General features: G+C 41.3%; 2 protein-coding genes across 24 annotated transcripts in view; one reads left to right on the top strand and one right to left on the bottom strand.

The window, feature by feature from the left end:
- The first annotated feature begins 1 nt into the window (after position 1).
- Positions 2-14,564, top strand: arl16 (ADP ribosylation factor like GTPase 16). 19 transcript variants are annotated; one of them, XR_010002959.1, is made up of 8 exons: positions 24-196; positions 1,579-1,637; positions 2,685-2,798; positions 3,759-3,874; positions 4,927-4,998; positions 9,356-9,507; positions 10,208-10,267; positions 12,867-14,564. XR_010002959.1 is itself a non-coding variant. In XM_062970768.1 (7 exons), exons 1-6 carry the CDS (start codon positions 109-111, stop codon positions 10,254-10,256), a joined length of 498 nt encoding a protein of 165 aa, XP_062826838.1. In that variant the 5' UTR covers positions 25-108; the 3' UTR covers positions 10,257-10,267; positions 12,870-14,564. The 19 variants fall into 19 exon arrangements, 10 of the variants coding, with proteins under 10 accessions (XP_062826840.1, XP_062826832.1, XP_062826833.1 ...); XR_010002957.1 differs by having other exon boundaries at positions 9,356-10,267; XR_010002958.1 differs by having other exon boundaries at positions 9,356-10,267; positions 12,870-14,564.
- The window catches only part of tmc6 (transmembrane channel like 6), a 31,350-nt gene continuing 22,850 nt past the window's right edge, over positions 8,473-16,972 (bottom strand). For 2 of the 5 annotated variants that reach the window (XM_062970755.1, XM_062970754.1), the window contains exons 14-19: positions 15,671-15,768; positions 14,884-14,979; positions 12,981-13,056; positions 12,356-12,489; positions 11,758-11,934; positions 8,473-10,816 (exon numbers count right to left, since the gene is read on the bottom strand). In XM_062970755.1, coding sequence (XP_062826825.1) covers positions 10,615-10,816; positions 11,758-11,934; positions 12,356-12,489; positions 12,981-13,056; positions 14,884-14,979; positions 15,671-15,768 — 783 coding nt within the window. In that variant the 3' untranslated portion in view covers positions 8,473-10,614. The remainder of the gene's footprint in view (positions 10,817-11,757; positions 11,935-12,355; positions 12,490-12,980; positions 13,057-14,883; positions 14,980-15,670; positions 15,769-16,972) is intronic. The other 3 variants (XM_008104209.3, XR_010002953.1, XM_062970756.1) reach the window with 3 other exon arrangements.

A 16,972-nucleotide genomic window follows, 5' to 3' on the forward strand; every position in this document is an offset into this window, starting at 1 on the left:
TGGAATCGGAATGACAGCTTCTTCCGCTGCCGCGCCTTAACCAATGATGGAAGCCTGAGGAGATCGCGTTGGCGGCAGTGCCCGGAAGAAGGGTTGGCCTCGGTTGCTATGGCAACGGCTGCCCGCGAAGGCGCCATGTACCTGCTTTTGGGCGGTTCGGGCGCCGGGAAAACGCTACTGGTTAAGCGGCTGCAGAATATCCGGACTATCAGAAGCGGAGGGGACCTGGCCCAAGCCCGGGGGGAGAGGCTTGGGGCTTGAAGTGCCGGGAAGAGGCGGGAAAGGGGGGAGGAGGTTTCAGGGCCGGGAGGGTCAGCCTTTGGGCTTTCCTGTCCTTTGGGGCCCTTCTACACTGCCATATAATCCAGATGATTTTATCAGATAATCCACATTATCTGTTTTGAACAGGATTATATGAGTCTACACCAGGAACGGGCAAACTTGAGCCCTCCAGGTGTTTTGGACTTCAATTCCCACCGTTCCTAACAGCCTCAGGCCCCTTCCTTTTCCCCTTAAGCGGCTGAGGAATGGTGGGAGTTGAAGTCCAAAACACCTGGAGGGCCAAGTTTGCCCGTGCCTAGTCTACACTACCATATAATCCAGTTCAAAGCAGATAGTCTGATTGTATATGGCAGTGTAGAAGGGGCCTTGGACTCACTTGTGCAGCCCCTTAGCATGGCTAATGCTGGCTGGGGCTTCTGGGGTCCCCCTTGCGGGCAGAGGGGACGTTGGGGTTCGGTGACCAGGCCCCCGTGGGTGCCATGCCAACATTCATGGGTGCTCAAGTTCCATTATATACAATAGTGAAGTTGTGTCCCTTCTATAAAAGGGTAAAATAGAGGCTTGTCTTTTGGAGTTTTGAAAAATTACCTTCAAGATGTGGATAGTTGAACCGGTGGATACAGAGGGCCGGCTGTATAATTTCACCTGCCCAGTCTCACAATACTTGTGGTTCATGCTTGCCGCTTGGCTGAGGGACGCAAGGATTGCCACACCAGATGGAGATTACCATGTGGGTCAGTTGAGCAAAGTCAAAAGGCAACAGTACCTTCAGAGTGGTGGCAGAAAAAGAAGCATTTCCCCCATTGAGGAAAGCTGGATAACCCAGACTCTCTCCCAGCCTATTCCAGGGATCCCCTGAGGGCAAGTAAAGGACTTTATGACAATGTGAGCCCCAGATCATCCAGGTTTTGAACTTTGGCACCTGTTCTTCATTGTGCATGATGCAGGCTAGTGCTGATTAGGACTGTAGGGTTAAAAAATTTTGTGTGTCAGGAGCAGCATGAGAAACTGCAAGTCGCTTCTGGTGTGAGAGAATTGGCCATCTGCAAAGACATTGCCTAGGGGATGCCTGGATGTTTTCCCATCCTGTGGGAGGCTTCTCTCATGTCCCCACATGAGAAGCTGGGGCTGACATGCTCCCCAGATTTGAACTACCAACCTTTCTAGGGTTAGAAATGGCAGGCCGCCATGGTCCACTCCCATTCTGCCCATTGAGGCCCAGTATGTGTTCATTCTATAACCCTGAGTCCCTCTCTTTTGTATCACTGCCACCTTCCTTAACAATTTTCCTCGCACAGCTTTCCTCTAAGGATGGCGCCAAGGAGCTTGGGGAGCCACCAGCCACACTGCCCACGGTATTGTATTCATTATGGATATTCTTTCTTTATTTATATCACATCCTTCCCAGGGTGTCTTCTCTTTTGTTCAGTGACAGTATGTTAGTTAATATGGTTCAGTGGCACAGAGCACAAGATTGGGAATGTGATGAAAAATGTTGATTTCAAAACACAGTGATGTGTGATTTTTGGTGCGTTTAGCTCAACAGTTTTCCGAGCTATCTGCTTGCTCCAGGTGTGAAATTTGCAGGTATTTCATTTGTAAAAGCAGTAATGGGGCAGGCTCTTTAATGAGAAATTTTAACGTTCAATAGATTTTCATTATTTAAGCGATAAAAGTACCAATGACTCAGCTATTCATTTCAATTGTGTGAGTCTCAGACTCTCAATCAGTGCAATTGGGCAGCAAGAGGAGAGGAGAATTTCATTCTAAAGATAAAACAAGCCTTCCTGTCCTTCCTGGTTAGACACTACTAACTGAATGTAATGGTTCACAGCGCAAGAGCTAGGGAGGGGAAGACAGCTGAATGTTTTATGGTTCTCATTCTTCAAGAGTTCTTCACAAATGGTTTGGTTTCTCTGTCAAGGGTGAACTAGTTGAAATACCTTGCTCTCCAAATAGCACCGGGAATAGTGATAAAATGTCTTGCTCCCTCCATGAATGAGAAGGATAAAGAGGGAATTAATATCAGTGCACCAGATTTGCAACCAGAAGATACCTAGTGAAAAATGTATTTTGGCCAGGCACTAGGCAGCTGTTCATTCAGACTAGAGCCAAGACAAAAAACCTGTTGTTCTTTAGATGTTGCAAAATCCCAATAGGATGATCAGTAGATGGAAATGATGGAAGCTGTAGCTCAACAACTTCTGGAGGGCCATAGGTGACTCAATCTTTCAGTAGATAACTGAGCTAATGAACTATTGGTTTGGCTGCTTCTTTTGTGCTGACTACTTCAGGATGCTAAGAACACAGATTACACATGATTTACTGGGCTGCCACTGACTGGTGTTGGCAGCTGAAGGTGATGTAGACAAATTGCAGAATAGAAATTTGTTGCATTTCAGGTGGGCACAAATCTTACAGACCTCTCACTAGGAAAGAAGATTACAGTGCGGGAATTGGGAGGATGCATGGGCCCCATCTGGTCCAGTTACTACAGTGACTGCTGCTCTGTCCTGGTAGGAGCTCTGTTTGCATATACTGTATATTTCACTCACCCCTCTGTGGTTGGCTCTTTACTTTGTTTCAGTTAAGCATAAGCACACAGAAACTTTGTGCAGACCTGCTATGTTTTGCACTGGAATTGGTAGGGCTTATGCTTGCCTTACAATACATTGTTTCTAAGATACTATTCTGTGCAGTGGACTGGATTTTCTTGGATTTTAAAAATCTTTCATGATGTTGTAACTTGTGGTCACTCCAGCAGTGATACTAAGACATTTGTATAAGCTGCTGTTTTTTATTTTTTTTGTATAATTTTATTAGGTTTTCCTTATACCTGAATAAGAAATAGAGAAGGGAGGGAGGGAGGGAGGGGAAAATAGGGAAGGCAGAGATATGGGTGGGAGGAAGGAAGTGGAAAAAGGGAGTTAGGACAAAAATGATTAAAAGTCCCACAGTTGTAAGCTGCTGTTTTTTAAACTATGGGTCCTGACCCAAATGGGGACCCTTTAGCTTAATGTCACAAAAATTTTGGCAACAGTCAAAGATTTGTAAATGATACCTATTTACACAAATCTGTTAACAACATGTAATGGTTACAGTAGACTTTGCAAAAAATATGCTTCCACTTTAACAAAAAAAAATCAGTCTTAACTTTCAGGAAAATCTGCTGTGATCCTAAAAACGAACCAGACATTCCACAGCAGGCATGGGCAATTTTTGGCCCTCCAGGTGTTTTGGACTTCAACTCCCCCATTTCCTAACAGCCTCAGGCCCACCTGGGGGGGCCAAAGTTTGCCCATGCCTGATCCACAGGCTATGCGCCATGAATGACAAGAGACTGTGTATATAATCTGTCTTTTCCTGCTGTGCTCAGTACTGGGAAGTTCTGGCACTTGAACCAAAAGCTCTCATTGCTTGTTACCGATATTTGAGCCTGTATATCTCTCTCTCTCTCCTTCCTTCTGTCTCTGCAGTACATGATTGACGCTGCCAGGCCTACCCAGATTTCTTCATCCTGTGTACAACTTCTGTCACTCCTTTCTGCTGAAAAGCTAGCATCAGTTCCTGTTCTCATCATTTTCAACAAGATGTAAGAAATGCTTAACTTGCATGCCCATTCAGGAGATCAGACAGTAAGGAGGAGGGAACAAACAATGTATTGAGCTTCAGTAATTATCGATAGGCGCATCAAACCCAGACCGATGGAATAACTACATCATGTTTCTATTTGGGGAGTCTTTCTGAAAGCAGTTCAGCAAGCAGATAGGAATGCATAACTATTTTCTTTCTTCTCTGGTTCTAGAGACCTACCCTGCTACATGTCCCTTGTGGAAATGAAGTCATTATTCCGAATCCAAGATATCATTACCTTCGCCAAACAGCCCATTGCTGTTTTGGAGACGAGTGCCCGGGATGGCACAGGCTTATCCAATGTATTGCAGTGGTTCAATTCCACTCTGTGCAATTAAAGCTAAGCATTACAGAAGCTAGGGCTGGTTCTCAGCTCAAAGACCTCAATGAAACAATAAATATAAGAAAGATTGCTGGTCAACAGGGATGCATCTGGAGAACTGAATTAGGAAGTACAAGCAAACTGAACCAACTGTCCCCTGCCGGCAGTGGGCAAAACATTACTTCTATAGAATCGGATACAATATAAAATTGCAAATAAATATTTTTCTGTTGAATCAATTCATTGCCTCTTGTTTGACACACTGAAATGCTACTAGGTTTCTAGAGCAGATTGCATGCTGCTAGACTTGAGACTTGGACATATTGAGTTGCTTCATTCTACTGGTGAAAAGTTAATCTCATGTAAAAAAATCTATATTGGCACCATTGGAGCCAATGGAACTAAACCATAAACTGGTAAAATTAGCCCACCTCTATAGTTTCATTGCTACAATGCTGGCTGCTTCAAATGATAAAACTATTGTCATACCACTTCCATGCCCATCTTTGCTCAAAAAGGATCCACAAAACAAATATTCTCAATAAAGCAATTTGTGAAAATTGCAAGAGCGAGCAGCAGTCTAAACCCATGAATCTGATTTTACATGCTATGATGTTATTGTGTCCCTTCAAGCCTTTTCTGACTTACGGATTCCCTAAGGTGAATCTATCCAATATTTTTCTTTGCAGAATTTGTTCAGAAGAGGTTTGTCATTGTCTTTTTCTGGGGCTGAGAGACTGTGATGTGCCCAAGGTCATCCGGTGAGTTTCCATGGTTGAGTGGGAATTTGATCCCTCCAAGAGTGCTAGTCTGACATTTAAACTATTACACTATGCTGTTGCTTTTATATGCTATACCGGGGTTTCATAAACTTTTCCACTTCCAACCCCTTTCAGCCCAAGAAATTTTTATGTGACCCTGGGTACATACCGTGTTTCCCCGAAAATAAGGCAGTGTCTTATATTAATTTTTGCTCCCAAAGATGCGCTTGGTCTTATTTTCAGGGGATGTCTTATTTTTCCATGAAGAAGAATTCACATTTATTGTTGAACAAAAAAAAATGAACATCTATTATATACTATACAGTAGTTGTCATCACAAACCATCATAACCAGACAAACTGAATCCTATCAAGAATTTCTTGTTACAGTCGAGTCTCACTTATCCAACATAAACGGGCCGGCAGAATGTTGGATAAGCGAATACGTTGGATAACAAGGAGAGATTAAGGAGAAGCCTATTAAACATCAAATTAGGTAATGATTTTACAAATTAAGCACCAAAACATCATGTTATACAACAAATTTGACAGAAAAAGTAGTTCAATATGCAGTAATGCTACGTAGTAATTACTGTATTTACTAATTTAGCACCAATATATCATGATGTATTGAAAACATTGACTACAAAAATGTGTTGGATAATCCAGAACGTTGGATAAGCGAGTGTTGGATAAGTGAGACTCTACTGTACTACCATTATTTCCATGTACAACAATCTATGGTACGTACATTTACTGATCCTGCATGTTCTGGTGTTCTGTTCAGCGGCATGCTTCCAAACAAAAACTTCGCTAGGTCTTACTTTTGGGGAAGGCCTTATATTTAGCAATTCAGCAAAACCTCTACTAAGTCTTATTTTCTTGAGATGTCTTATTTTAGAGGAAACAGGGTAGGGATATAAAATAGGTATAAAAATCAAACATTTACTGCTAATAAATCATCATTTTTAAGTCTTGCTAAACAGAATGCTTTTCTGTTTTAGGAAATACAGCTGCAGTATCTTCTGCAGAAACCACCATAAAAAATGGAGCAGATTCATGTAAATATCTAAAACAGCCACTAGGTGATGTTCAGAAAACTTTCTGTTGCCAAGTTTTTCAGGAACCCAACATTGAGCTTAAAGGACCCCATTTAAGAAGCAGTCTGATATACAACCCTTCTGCCAATCTTCTTTTTGTTCTAAGTTAATTGCTGTTCAGTCAGCTTTGATGTATGACAGACCTATGTATGAAAGAACTCCAAGACACCCTGTCATCAATAGTCCTGTTCACATCCTGCAGATTCAGGGCTTGATTGAATCTATACACTTGTAATGCAGTCTTCCGCTTTCCCTACTGCCTTGCCAAACAGTTTTCTTTTTTGAAAAAAAAATGTAATGCAAACATGCATGTCATACATTTCCAGTCAGTCTTAATATCTTATTACTCACTTATGTCACCAAACTGTAATTTTCCTCTAAAACTTATCCATACATAAACAAGAAAAAAAATCAACCCCCATTTAAATTTAAAATTAGCTATAAAAATTAAAAAGCACTACGTCCATAGAGACAGTAATTCTGTCTATTTAATTTGTTGTCTAGTTACAGGTATTTTCCGTCTATTTCTATTATGTTTTAATCCTCAAAACCCACAGATATCTTCATATTATCTTCTTTAGGAAGATTATGAAAGGTACAAATAATTTTGAAAGTTCTTTGTTCTTTGTAGATTTTTAAAATCATAATTGACATCAGTTTCAGTCACTTCCGCTAACTTTAAAATCCAAACTTGTCTGAATGACAAATCTGTTCTTTTTCCACTGCTCAGCATAAAATATTCTTGCAGCTAAAACCGTGGAATGCATACTAGGTCAAATTTTTAATTTGTTCATTTGATAAACTCTCAAAAAATAACGTTAGATCTAAAATTACCTTAATTTTGTAAATTTCTTGCATCAAAGATCATATTTTCTACTTAGATGTGTTGTCTCATGATATGGCAAAACTAGAATAGTCTACATTATTATGTTCCTTTCTTATCCCTCCTAATTCTTCCTGGCACAGCATCAGTAAAAAGTATAACAGGTCCATTAGCCTTCTTTCTTCAATAATCTCTTGGAGGATAGCATACATTCAAACTACAACCACACTCTGAGGACTGGATACTGTTAAATGTGTGCGGTCAGTTTTCAGTGGATAATAGAAGCCCTGTCTTCATTCAAACACACACCATTTCTCTGAAAGTCAAGAACAATAGCTCATTGTTCCATGGTGCCAGGCCATTTTTCACTAGGACCATTTATTAAGGCCTTATCAGTCAGGAGGTGGGAGAGAAAGAAATCTTTCTCTCACTACATTAAATAACAGGTAACTTTTAACAGTTATACAATCCTAATCATGCAAATCTGAATACAGAAAATATGGCAGTAGGAACAACATGCAGTGACCTTATGCCATGTATCATGTATTCTAAATATTGACTTTCTTAGGCTTCATGAAAACTGGTGAGATGGTTAATGAAAAGTCATGTACAGAGTTGAAATTTTTTCATTCCCAAACCCAGTCCCACAGCTAGCCTGTTCTATGTGTGGCAGGAAGAGGCTAAATCATCCTCTATTTGTGAATTAGTGCTCAGTAGTGAAAAATACAGTAGAGCCCCATTTAACCGAGCTCCACTAATCCGAGCGTCCGTATTATCCGAGGCACTTCCGAGTTCAAGAGAAGGAGGGAGAGGGAGGAGGAAGCGCCCTGCGATCGCTGCTCATGAGGCACTTGCCAAAGGGCGAGGCTTGCTGAGAAACGTCCTGTGGAGAGCCCACATTTCCCCAAGCAAGCACCTTAACCAGAGGGAAAAGAAAACTCTTCCCTTTGGTAAAAGCGCTTGCCTGGGAAAACGTGGAGGCATTGCTCCGCATTGCCCCAGTCTCAGCCCTTTACCAAAGGGAAGAGAAAACTCTTCCTTCCGGTAAAGGCGCTTGCCTGGGCAAACGTGGAGGCGTTGCTCCGCATTTCCCCAATCTCAGCCCTTTACCAAAGGGAAGAGAAAACTCTTCCCTCTGATGAAGACGATAACCTGGTAAAACGCGGAGGCATTGCTCCACATTTCCCCAGTCTCAGCCCTTTACTGAAGAGAAGAGTTTTCTCCCTTTGGTAAAGGCCTGACTGAGACTTTGGGGAAACGAGGAGCGTGTTGCTAAACAGCAACGCGCCCCGGGTTTCGCTAGGCCGGGCCTCCCTATTATCCAAGAGATCCGGCTATCCGAGACGCGGCCCATTCATTTAACTCGAATAACCGGAACTCTACTGTAGTTCTGTCCACAACTGTGAGATACAATGCAAGAGCATCCATGTAATGGACTTGACTAATTTCTTCACAAGAACTTTCTAAACTAAATCAACATTCACCGCAGTTTAGTCATGACACATCATACTGCCAACCAAGGAGGAAATTAAAAGTAATACTGTTGAGGAAGGTTTTTTAAAAAAAGAGTAGTTTAATTACACTAAATCATGATTTTCCTGACAGTAGTTTAAGTAAGTCTCACATTATACTCCCATGTTTTCATAAGTCCAGTACAGGAAGCCCATGGGCCATTTCCATCAATTTCCATCAATTCGGTTTTTCTCTTTTAAAAAAAACAACAAATCCACTTCCATGTTTTTCAAGCAGTTCTAAGATCATTTATTCCAGTTCGAGGAAAATGTCCACGTGCCTGTCCATGAAAGCTGGAATTGCTCTCAAATGCTAGAAACTGTTGTTCTCGGACTGAAAGCAGATAGGAGTCCTCTAGAATCTAAAAACAAAGATGCCCAAGGGCCAACCAGTGAGGTCAATGTTTTCAGCAGCATGGGCCTGTTCCCAGAGCAGTTCCAGCAAGATTCTTCATCTCCATATAATCTTTTTAGGTCCAGAATGAGAATTCACCCTTTGAGCGAAAAATGCTAGGAATATTTGAGCTGTCGTTTTTAATCACAAAGGTCTTTGCTGTCTAGATAATTGTTCCCATCACTGTCCTGTGCCAAAAACCTAACTTTTTTCCAAAGCTCTGTTTTATCGTTTCTTTTGTATTCCTCATTCCAGGTATGTGGATAAAGCACCCTCCTCCTTCATTCCCTTCATTGTCCCTGGAGTGTTCTAAACAGAATGAGCAAATCCACTGTCCTGTTACCCTGCTCCAGGGACAGAATTAAAGATTTCCAATTTCTGGTGCAAAAATGATGTAATGATGCATAATCTTCTTATTGTGAAGTGGTCTCCCCTGCCCAGATTCCTTTGAACCTGGTGGCCATGCTTTAAAATGAAGCTCGGGAGTAACAGGAATGCTGAATTATTCCACTTGTTCTTGCATCTCACAGCTACCTCTCTTTTGATGCTGCTTCCAGTCTCAAGAGCCTTGCCAAGAGAAAAAATACAGAGATGATCGTTTGTTAGGAAAGGAGATGTATATCCAGAGTCCAGCAATCCACTTGCTTGCCCATAATGTTTAACTCACTCCACCTAATTCCAGGTGAATTTGCCAGCAGTTATTTCAATCTGCCAGCATCATGTTCAATTTACTCTCAGTTATACAGCTTGCATCAAGAATATTTTCTAGCAGGAGATTTTCATAAATAAACTGCTTTCACTTTCTTTTCTATATGTCTGTGCAGAGGTCCTCATGCTTCCACCTGTGAAGCCAGCTGAGAGTTCTGCTTGCCTCTTACCTTCTCTAGAGAGGCAGAACCCTATTACTCCCTGAACTGCCTTGGGGCATCTGTAGCTCCTGTTTGTGTTTTATTCATTTCAAAAAAGGAGTAAGCACAGAAATAACGGGTGCTGCAAACATAATTGAAATGCTCCTCATGGAAGCAGTTAGGCTCAACACAGGTAGAGACACACAGGATGCATGGATTCAGTGCTAGGACTTTTGTCCAGGACCGGGGGACTATAAGTCTTATAGATGTTGTCAAACTCTAGTTCCTATCAGTACCACCCAGCATGGCCAAGGGTGAAGACTGGTGAGAGTAGTACTTTATCAACAGCAGGAGGGCCTAGGTGTCCCGACTGCTATTTTTGACCATACAGCAATGTATGTATATGCTAGACAGCCATGCACTCTCCACATCCTCTTCTCTGAGCTGCAGTCATTTTACGCAACTCTTCCGTGTAGAGCTCTGAAGCACATACCTTATCTTCTGCTGCATGGCTCTCTCATTTCCCATATATAGTATGAAGCTTCTCAATGAGGAACATCTTATCTTCTCCTTCCTGGAATAGAGGTATTTAAGGTAAGTAAAAGAAAAGTGACATTCTTGAAAGACCAAAAGGATGTACCATAAGTCTGAAACTAATCTGCTCTGCAATCACTTGTCTTATGAGTCAGTGCAAGAGATTGTGTTTGTTTCTTTTTCTTACTATGAAATGAAAGATTTGGATCAAGAGATTCTGAATATTGCACAGATCCAATATGAAAGGTGCACTGCACCTGCAGATCTTTATGGGTAGACACTTAGCATGCATGTCTTTAATCTGTCAATGAAAATTGGGCCACCAACTGCATCTTTGTTACAGTGTTGTTCCTATCCAGAGTACTTTTCATTTTACTACAGCAGTGACTTTTACTGTGACACAGCATTCACTGACAAAAAAAAACAATTGATGGAGTACTGCCATTTATTTTTGTTTCAATAAAACCCAAGGCTAAAGGGCTTGATGTTCTCTGGTAAGAGACTGGCCCTGCTTTGCACTTGGCACTCACGTTGGCAATCTGCTCCTTCAGGAGGGTGATAATTCTTCGTTGACCCTGCACCACTTGAATGTTGAGGTAGATCACAGCTCTGTAAATCATAAGGATATGGAATATGAAGATTATGCTGAGAAGCTGAGCAATACGTATGCAAAAAATCCCAATATGCGGAAAAAATTGCTAAATGAATCGCCCACAGAAGTATTGTTTTAGTCCAAATTCTCCACACAGAGGAAGGCAATGTTCCCAGGTATTGGGTACACCTAAAACACTCATTTGGATGAGTATTTTGGCCTCTCAGCCACTGTGAGCTACATGAAGCCTGTTTACTTAAATCTGTGTGACTGGACAAGAAGCAACTTGTTTGTGACCACTACAATTACACAAATCGGATTTTTTTTATAGCAGCCTAAGGTGCCGTTGGGCAGACCTCAAGCTTGCAATATTTACTTAGGTCTTCACTAGAACTCAAAGGTCCATCAGCCTGAACAAGGTTCAAAATAGTGGACAGGGAATTGTAAACAAATGTTTGGTTGGTTTGCAGCACCAGGAACTGGAGTACATACAGAAATCACCTCCTGATTCCCCTAAAACTTTTAGCACTCTTAATAGAGAACAAGCAGGGCAGGAAAATTATTTACTGCTTTTCTACAAACCATTACTATCAGTAGATTGAAATATACACTGTGATTGCCCCTTGGCATTAACAGGACAGGAGAAAAATACTTATGTTCTATTTACTGGCACTATTTTCTGTTTCATTAAGAAAAAATTGTTTTAGCAAGTTCTATGAGTCAGCGTCACCAAGGAGGTGCCTCAGCATCAGCTTTTCAAAAAAGTACCAATAGCTCGGAGAATTTGCTTATGTTGCATTAGGCTGAGAACGGGGCACAAAAAACTTATTTATTATATGACAGAAATATTCCATGTGAACAATGTTACTGCCAAACTACTCTGTATATTCTAGACTGTGGTAAGGACAGTGCTTATAGTTTTTAGGTGTAAACAGACAGTGGAGTCCTTTCAACTTACAGCAAAATTCCAGAAATTAAAAACAAAAAGAAGCTATTTTGGATCAGATGCTGATGGATCCAGGTAAACCAGGTAAGGTTTGGGCTAGATTGCTCTAGATCCACTACCCATGTCTTCCCAGAATCATAGATGGTCTCAAAAGTTTGGAAGGGTCCACACATCTCTGAGGGTTTTACTCTGAAAACACAAAAAGAAAAAAGAAAAAAAAGATGAGCATGAAAGGACTAATCAAAAGAGTGTTATTCTACTTGGCACATCTAATGAAATATATATATCAACATACATACACAACCTTTCTACATTAATACACAGGGCAAAGGCTGTAATTAATATACAGTGTGTGCATGTGTATATGTATCTGTATGTGCATATTTGACTATGCACAGGACATGTTTGTGTCTCTCTGTTTGTATGTATATTACTATATAGTAAAAAGAAAAGCAAAGATCCCAAAAAGATACACGCGTAGGATAGTTCTTATTTCAGATGTAAAGGGATGACAAAACTAGAATTACACAAATGTAATGGCTGAAGGTTTAACACGCAATGTCTAGAATGCAGATGCAGCAGATGACATTTTCCCTGAAGATCTACTCACGCCCATATAGTGTAGGAGAGGAATATGGAGGCACCCAGGAATGAAGGGAAGCACAACAAGGTGATGAAGATGGTACTCATGTGGGATGCACGCCAGGGCTTACTGGGAGACTGGCAATTTCTCATCAAACTGGCCTAGGAAGAATATAGTAGGCTAGAATTAGATCACCTCTAAATGAAACTTAACTACACATTGAGGAAGACTGGACACAACTACACCTTCCTTGGTTGCTCCACATCTCCCTTACGGGGTAACACACACCTAGACCCTTGCATAAAATAAAGCAACTTGGGGCTGATTCTGGATGGGAAAATCACCAGCATAGAAAGGGATTTGTCACTGTATTTCTCTCCAGAACTGCAGTCTCCCAAGGTTGTTTACATTTTTTTAACACCCCAGGGTTTTTACTACAAAACTTAACATGTAACTTAGCCCTTCTCAGCACACACAAAGCTGCTTCCTGTTGGCCTAAGATTTATATTGGATTTGTATTTCCTTTATTTGTTTCCAGCAGATCCAGAGGTCCTGCTCAACATGGTCGTACTCCACCCCCCTCCATTTCCAGTTATTTCTATAATCCTTCCTTTTGCTCAGACTGCTTGACTGCAAATAGAAAAGCCACTACCTTCTTTATATAAAACAAGAGCAGCAACTTGAGGATCTGAACAGCAGGGAGGAGTGGGGCAAAGAAGACACCCAGCCTAGAAAAAGAAAAGTGAGGTGGATATTATTAAATCATTTAGCTGTATTTTCCTCAGCATCAGAAAGACTGACATGTTCTACTTTGGGAAGGAAGGCAAGGGCAACTGTGCTGGAAACTGAGGACCTTCTCTATCTACATTTATTGCTATAGGCTTGCTAAGTTAACTAGCAAATGTCCACTTACTACTGCATATCCTAATTTATAAGTCTAGAAATGTTAGTTTAAAAATTGACCCCAAAAACCTGTTTTGACTTATTCATGGGTCAATGTAAGTACTGTGCCTTCACTCTTATGGACATGAATCTTCCCCTTCTCTGAGCAGCTTGGAACATACACTTGTTTATTTTTGAGCTTCCACTGGATTCCAACCAAATATTTTCAGGCCTCTATCAACTACATTGTAAAATAAAACTGATTTAAAAAAAACTGTCTCAAGAAAACTAATCTGGGCCAAATATTCTGTAGTTGTATTGAAGTTTATCAATGCACCGTTCTATCTACAGATTATCCTGACCTGCTGAAGGTATTACAGAAGGAGATACACATGGAACCTAGTGATCTGGACAGTTTAGGGGAGCTGGATGTCATGGACTGTGTTCCAAATTATGCACCAGGAAGTTTAATATAAGCAATCAAAGAGGAAAGAAGAACTGGCTCAAAACAATCTGAAGTTCTACACAGATGGCTTCTCTTTTAATCAATACACAGACTGTACATCAACTGTGTTTTTTTCCTGAAAAGCTTGCACCTTCCTGTAATGGTTTTTATATAGTAGAATTATCTACTATAATGTTCCGACTTATGGCTCTCTTTGGAAATAGTTTGAGAAAAGCAACTAAAGTGAAATGTTTCATCTTGCCTCCTCACAGGCATGAAGAAAGGACATATTCATGCTGATTCCCACATGCTACTTTTATCTTTATTTGTTACCCAGTATCCTTCAGAGACTGGGCAACAAATATCATTAAAATGTCCCTCTTTCTTTAGAATGCCCTGTTATGATCTCAGGCAGGGGAAGTGAAGGGCCACTGTTGAAAGATCTACTTAGAAAAGCTGTAAGAAGAACTATAGCTTTGTGATAGTGTATGAACTGTAAAGCACCCTGGTTTCAACATCCTTTCCGAGGTGGCCAGATCAGAGTTCCTTAAAATTCCAGGCATTTGAGTAATATTGCTCTTTGTATGGCAAGGGTGGAGATGCTGTTGGACTTCAGCTCCCACCAGGTATGGTCTGCCTAGAAAATGCCTAAGCCTGGTGAGAGCCACATCAGAAGGACCATATGTTTCCTGTCCCTTGTATAAATTGAACAGTTCAGTGATATTTTTATATATTTTTAATTCATAATGTATTTTAATAGTTTTAACTATTTATGTGCTGTTTTATATTGGTTTATATGGGCATCTAATTGTTGCCACTGTTGTAAGCCGCCCTGAGTCCCTTCGGGTGAGAAGGGCGGGATATAAATGTGAGAAATAAATAAATAAATAAATATTGCATTGTTTTGTATGCAAAGGGTTTGGGATTCAAACCCTGACACCTCCAAATGTCATTGTAGGAGACAACAGTGAGCTAGTTCGACCAGTGACTTGACTCAAGGCAAGGAAGATGCTTATGTTAATTTGTCTCAGAAGCCACCTCGAACACTTCTTATGACAAAGGATGCACATGCTTTACATAAATAAGCATATATTCTGCGCATCCTCAGACTTTTGTCCAAAAATAGTTTAGTATTTTTATCTTCAGAAGGAAGTAAGCAAATTAAGAACAAGAATGGCAAAAGAGAGATGCTGTGATTTAGCAGAGAATGGGACTGAAAATTTCTTACCAGGTCAGGGATTGTCCATAAATCAATTCCAGCACATTTCTAGCAATGTCAAACTCCGGTCTCTGTTTACGTTGCAGCTTCTTCTCTAAAATCACTCTAAATAGCAGAGAGAAAGAAAATGTGTCTGACTCAACAATTAAATTGTAAGTCTGCTCTTAGAATCTATCAATTAAGAAGTTAAGAAGCCCTCATTATGATAGTACACAAACACATATTCTTTCCCACAGATGCCTTTTCATTCCCATTCCTTTTTATTCAACAACCCAGAGAAAGTCACCCTATTTCTACAGGGCTTGCCCACCAAACAGCAGAAATGTCTGTTAATGCTCCAGAGCTCCTGCCATGAGGTTCAACCCACAAAGTTTGTATTAGTGTGAAGCTTTTTACTGGAGCAGCATAATGTTTTGGTGGGGGGATAGCTTAGCCCTAACCTATGTTCATACCAAAATAAGTCCAACAGCCTGCAACATGACCAGTTTTAGGGCTGCAATGCAGTGGGACAACCTCCATATGTCATGCAGCCAATAGCAAACCTCCCACCAACATCCCAAGATCTATCATGGCTATGTACAAAAGAAGATGTGCTTTATTCTTTTTGCACATGTGAACAATAAGTGGTGATGAGGAATTCTTATGTGTCTTACTATCCCTTAGATTGTCGGCTGCAAGTGAACTCAAGTACATTTTGTCTGCCTGAAGTGACACTGTGTACAGTCTCCAATGATCTTGGGGAGGGAAAGTTAGATTACATTTTGGTTTGAGGGAAAAGGAGTTTCCTGAATGTTACCTCCACATCAGCTCTCCAAAGAAAGTGTCCAAGAGGGTGAAAATGAAATCCATCACCACCAAGCGATAGAGCTCCTGCCCTACAAAGGTCTCCCAGCACTGTGGAAAAAAGATAAGAGCCCTCTGAATCAGAAGAAGCAGAAGAAAGGGCATCTTCTTTACCACCCTTGGAGCCCCTTCCATAGTCCTCACAGGGGATAAATGAGCACCAAACAATACATACGTGTGCAGCAACTAATTTCTGACAATACCCATGTGTTGAACTGAGCAGATTTGAAGGGCCAATTGTCTTGAAAGGAGACATTGGCAAAAAAAAAACCCTGTTCAGTTTTTCCTGCCTTGGGCGATTGGACATGAAATGTATAAAGGTTTTCTTCCCATATAGATCTACATTTATAATTCTTCATTAGCCTGGATCTTCTTGGACCAAATGCAAGAGGTGTGTGGTGGTGACCTGCTCAAAAGTAGAACTATACCAGTGTTTCCACTTCCACTCCTACTGGAAATAGCTTGAAGAACTCTTTCCCAGTGCTCTGTATCAGGAGAAAGTGGCCAAGGAGCTAACTAATGCAGGTGGATGTGTCCCGGGGGGAGACTGGGACCATAACAGGAAGTCAACACGGGCGCTGGACATTAGCTGTTTACTTCTATGTTATCAATGTATGAGAGAAGGGGAAAGATATGGCCTGCCACATGTTGCTGAACTTCAAGGCCTGTCACCATTGGCTGTGCTGATTAGGGATCTCTTCACATGGGGCATTTTTGCCAATTTTTGCCGTTTTTAATCACTGCAAATGACACACGGTAGGCCCCACTCACATTCCTCCCAAAGTGGAGAAGCACTGAAAGGCGCTTTCTCCTCCACTATGGGGAGGAAAGTGTTGTTTGGGTAGCTCCAACACAGCAACCTGCACTTTCCCTGGAAATTTCCCCTGGTGATGGCAGAAACAGTGGTGGGGCAACACTCATTGCCACCCTTTCTGCCATTTGATGGGGGTGGGAAAGGGTACCAAAGCATCTTGTCCCCTACATTTAATGTGGGGAGGAAGGCATGCGGGCCGCCCCAAGCCACGATGCATGCCTTCTTTTTCGCTGGCACAATGGCACAGTCGTGTGAACAGGTCCTAAGGCTGATGAGAAATGCTGTCCAAGAACATCTGACTACAACATCTCCCATCTCCGTTCTAGAGCTCTTCCCTAATTTTTTTTCTCCCAGTATCTCATGGGATGGATGCTTTTGCTTTTAAAATCACAAACATAATAGTCTATGCTGGATACATCCCAGCTCAGCAGAAAGAGCTTT

This window comes from Anolis carolinensis, chromosome 2, assembly GCF_035594765.1.
Source record: "Anolis carolinensis isolate JA03-04 chromosome 2, rAnoCar3.1.pri, whole genome shotgun sequence".
Classification (NCBI taxonomy): Eukaryota; Metazoa; Chordata; class Lepidosauria; order Squamata; family Dactyloidae; genus Anolis; species Anolis carolinensis.

Excerpts from the sequence above, each read along its gene's own strand:
- arl16 (XM_062970762.1), top strand. The coding sequence starts at position 109 with ATGGCAACGGCTGCCCGCGAAGGCGCCATGTACCTGCTTTTGGGCGGT. Across the intron at positions 1,638-2,684 it reads CACCAGCCACACTGCCCACG|GTGGGCACAAATCTTACAGA; the intron begins GTATTGTATTCA and ends GTTGCATTTCAG. Across the intron at positions 4,999-12,866 it reads GATGTGCCCAAGGTCATCCG|CAGATCCAGAGGTCCTGCTC; the intron begins GTGAGTTTCCAT and ends ATTTGTTTCCAG.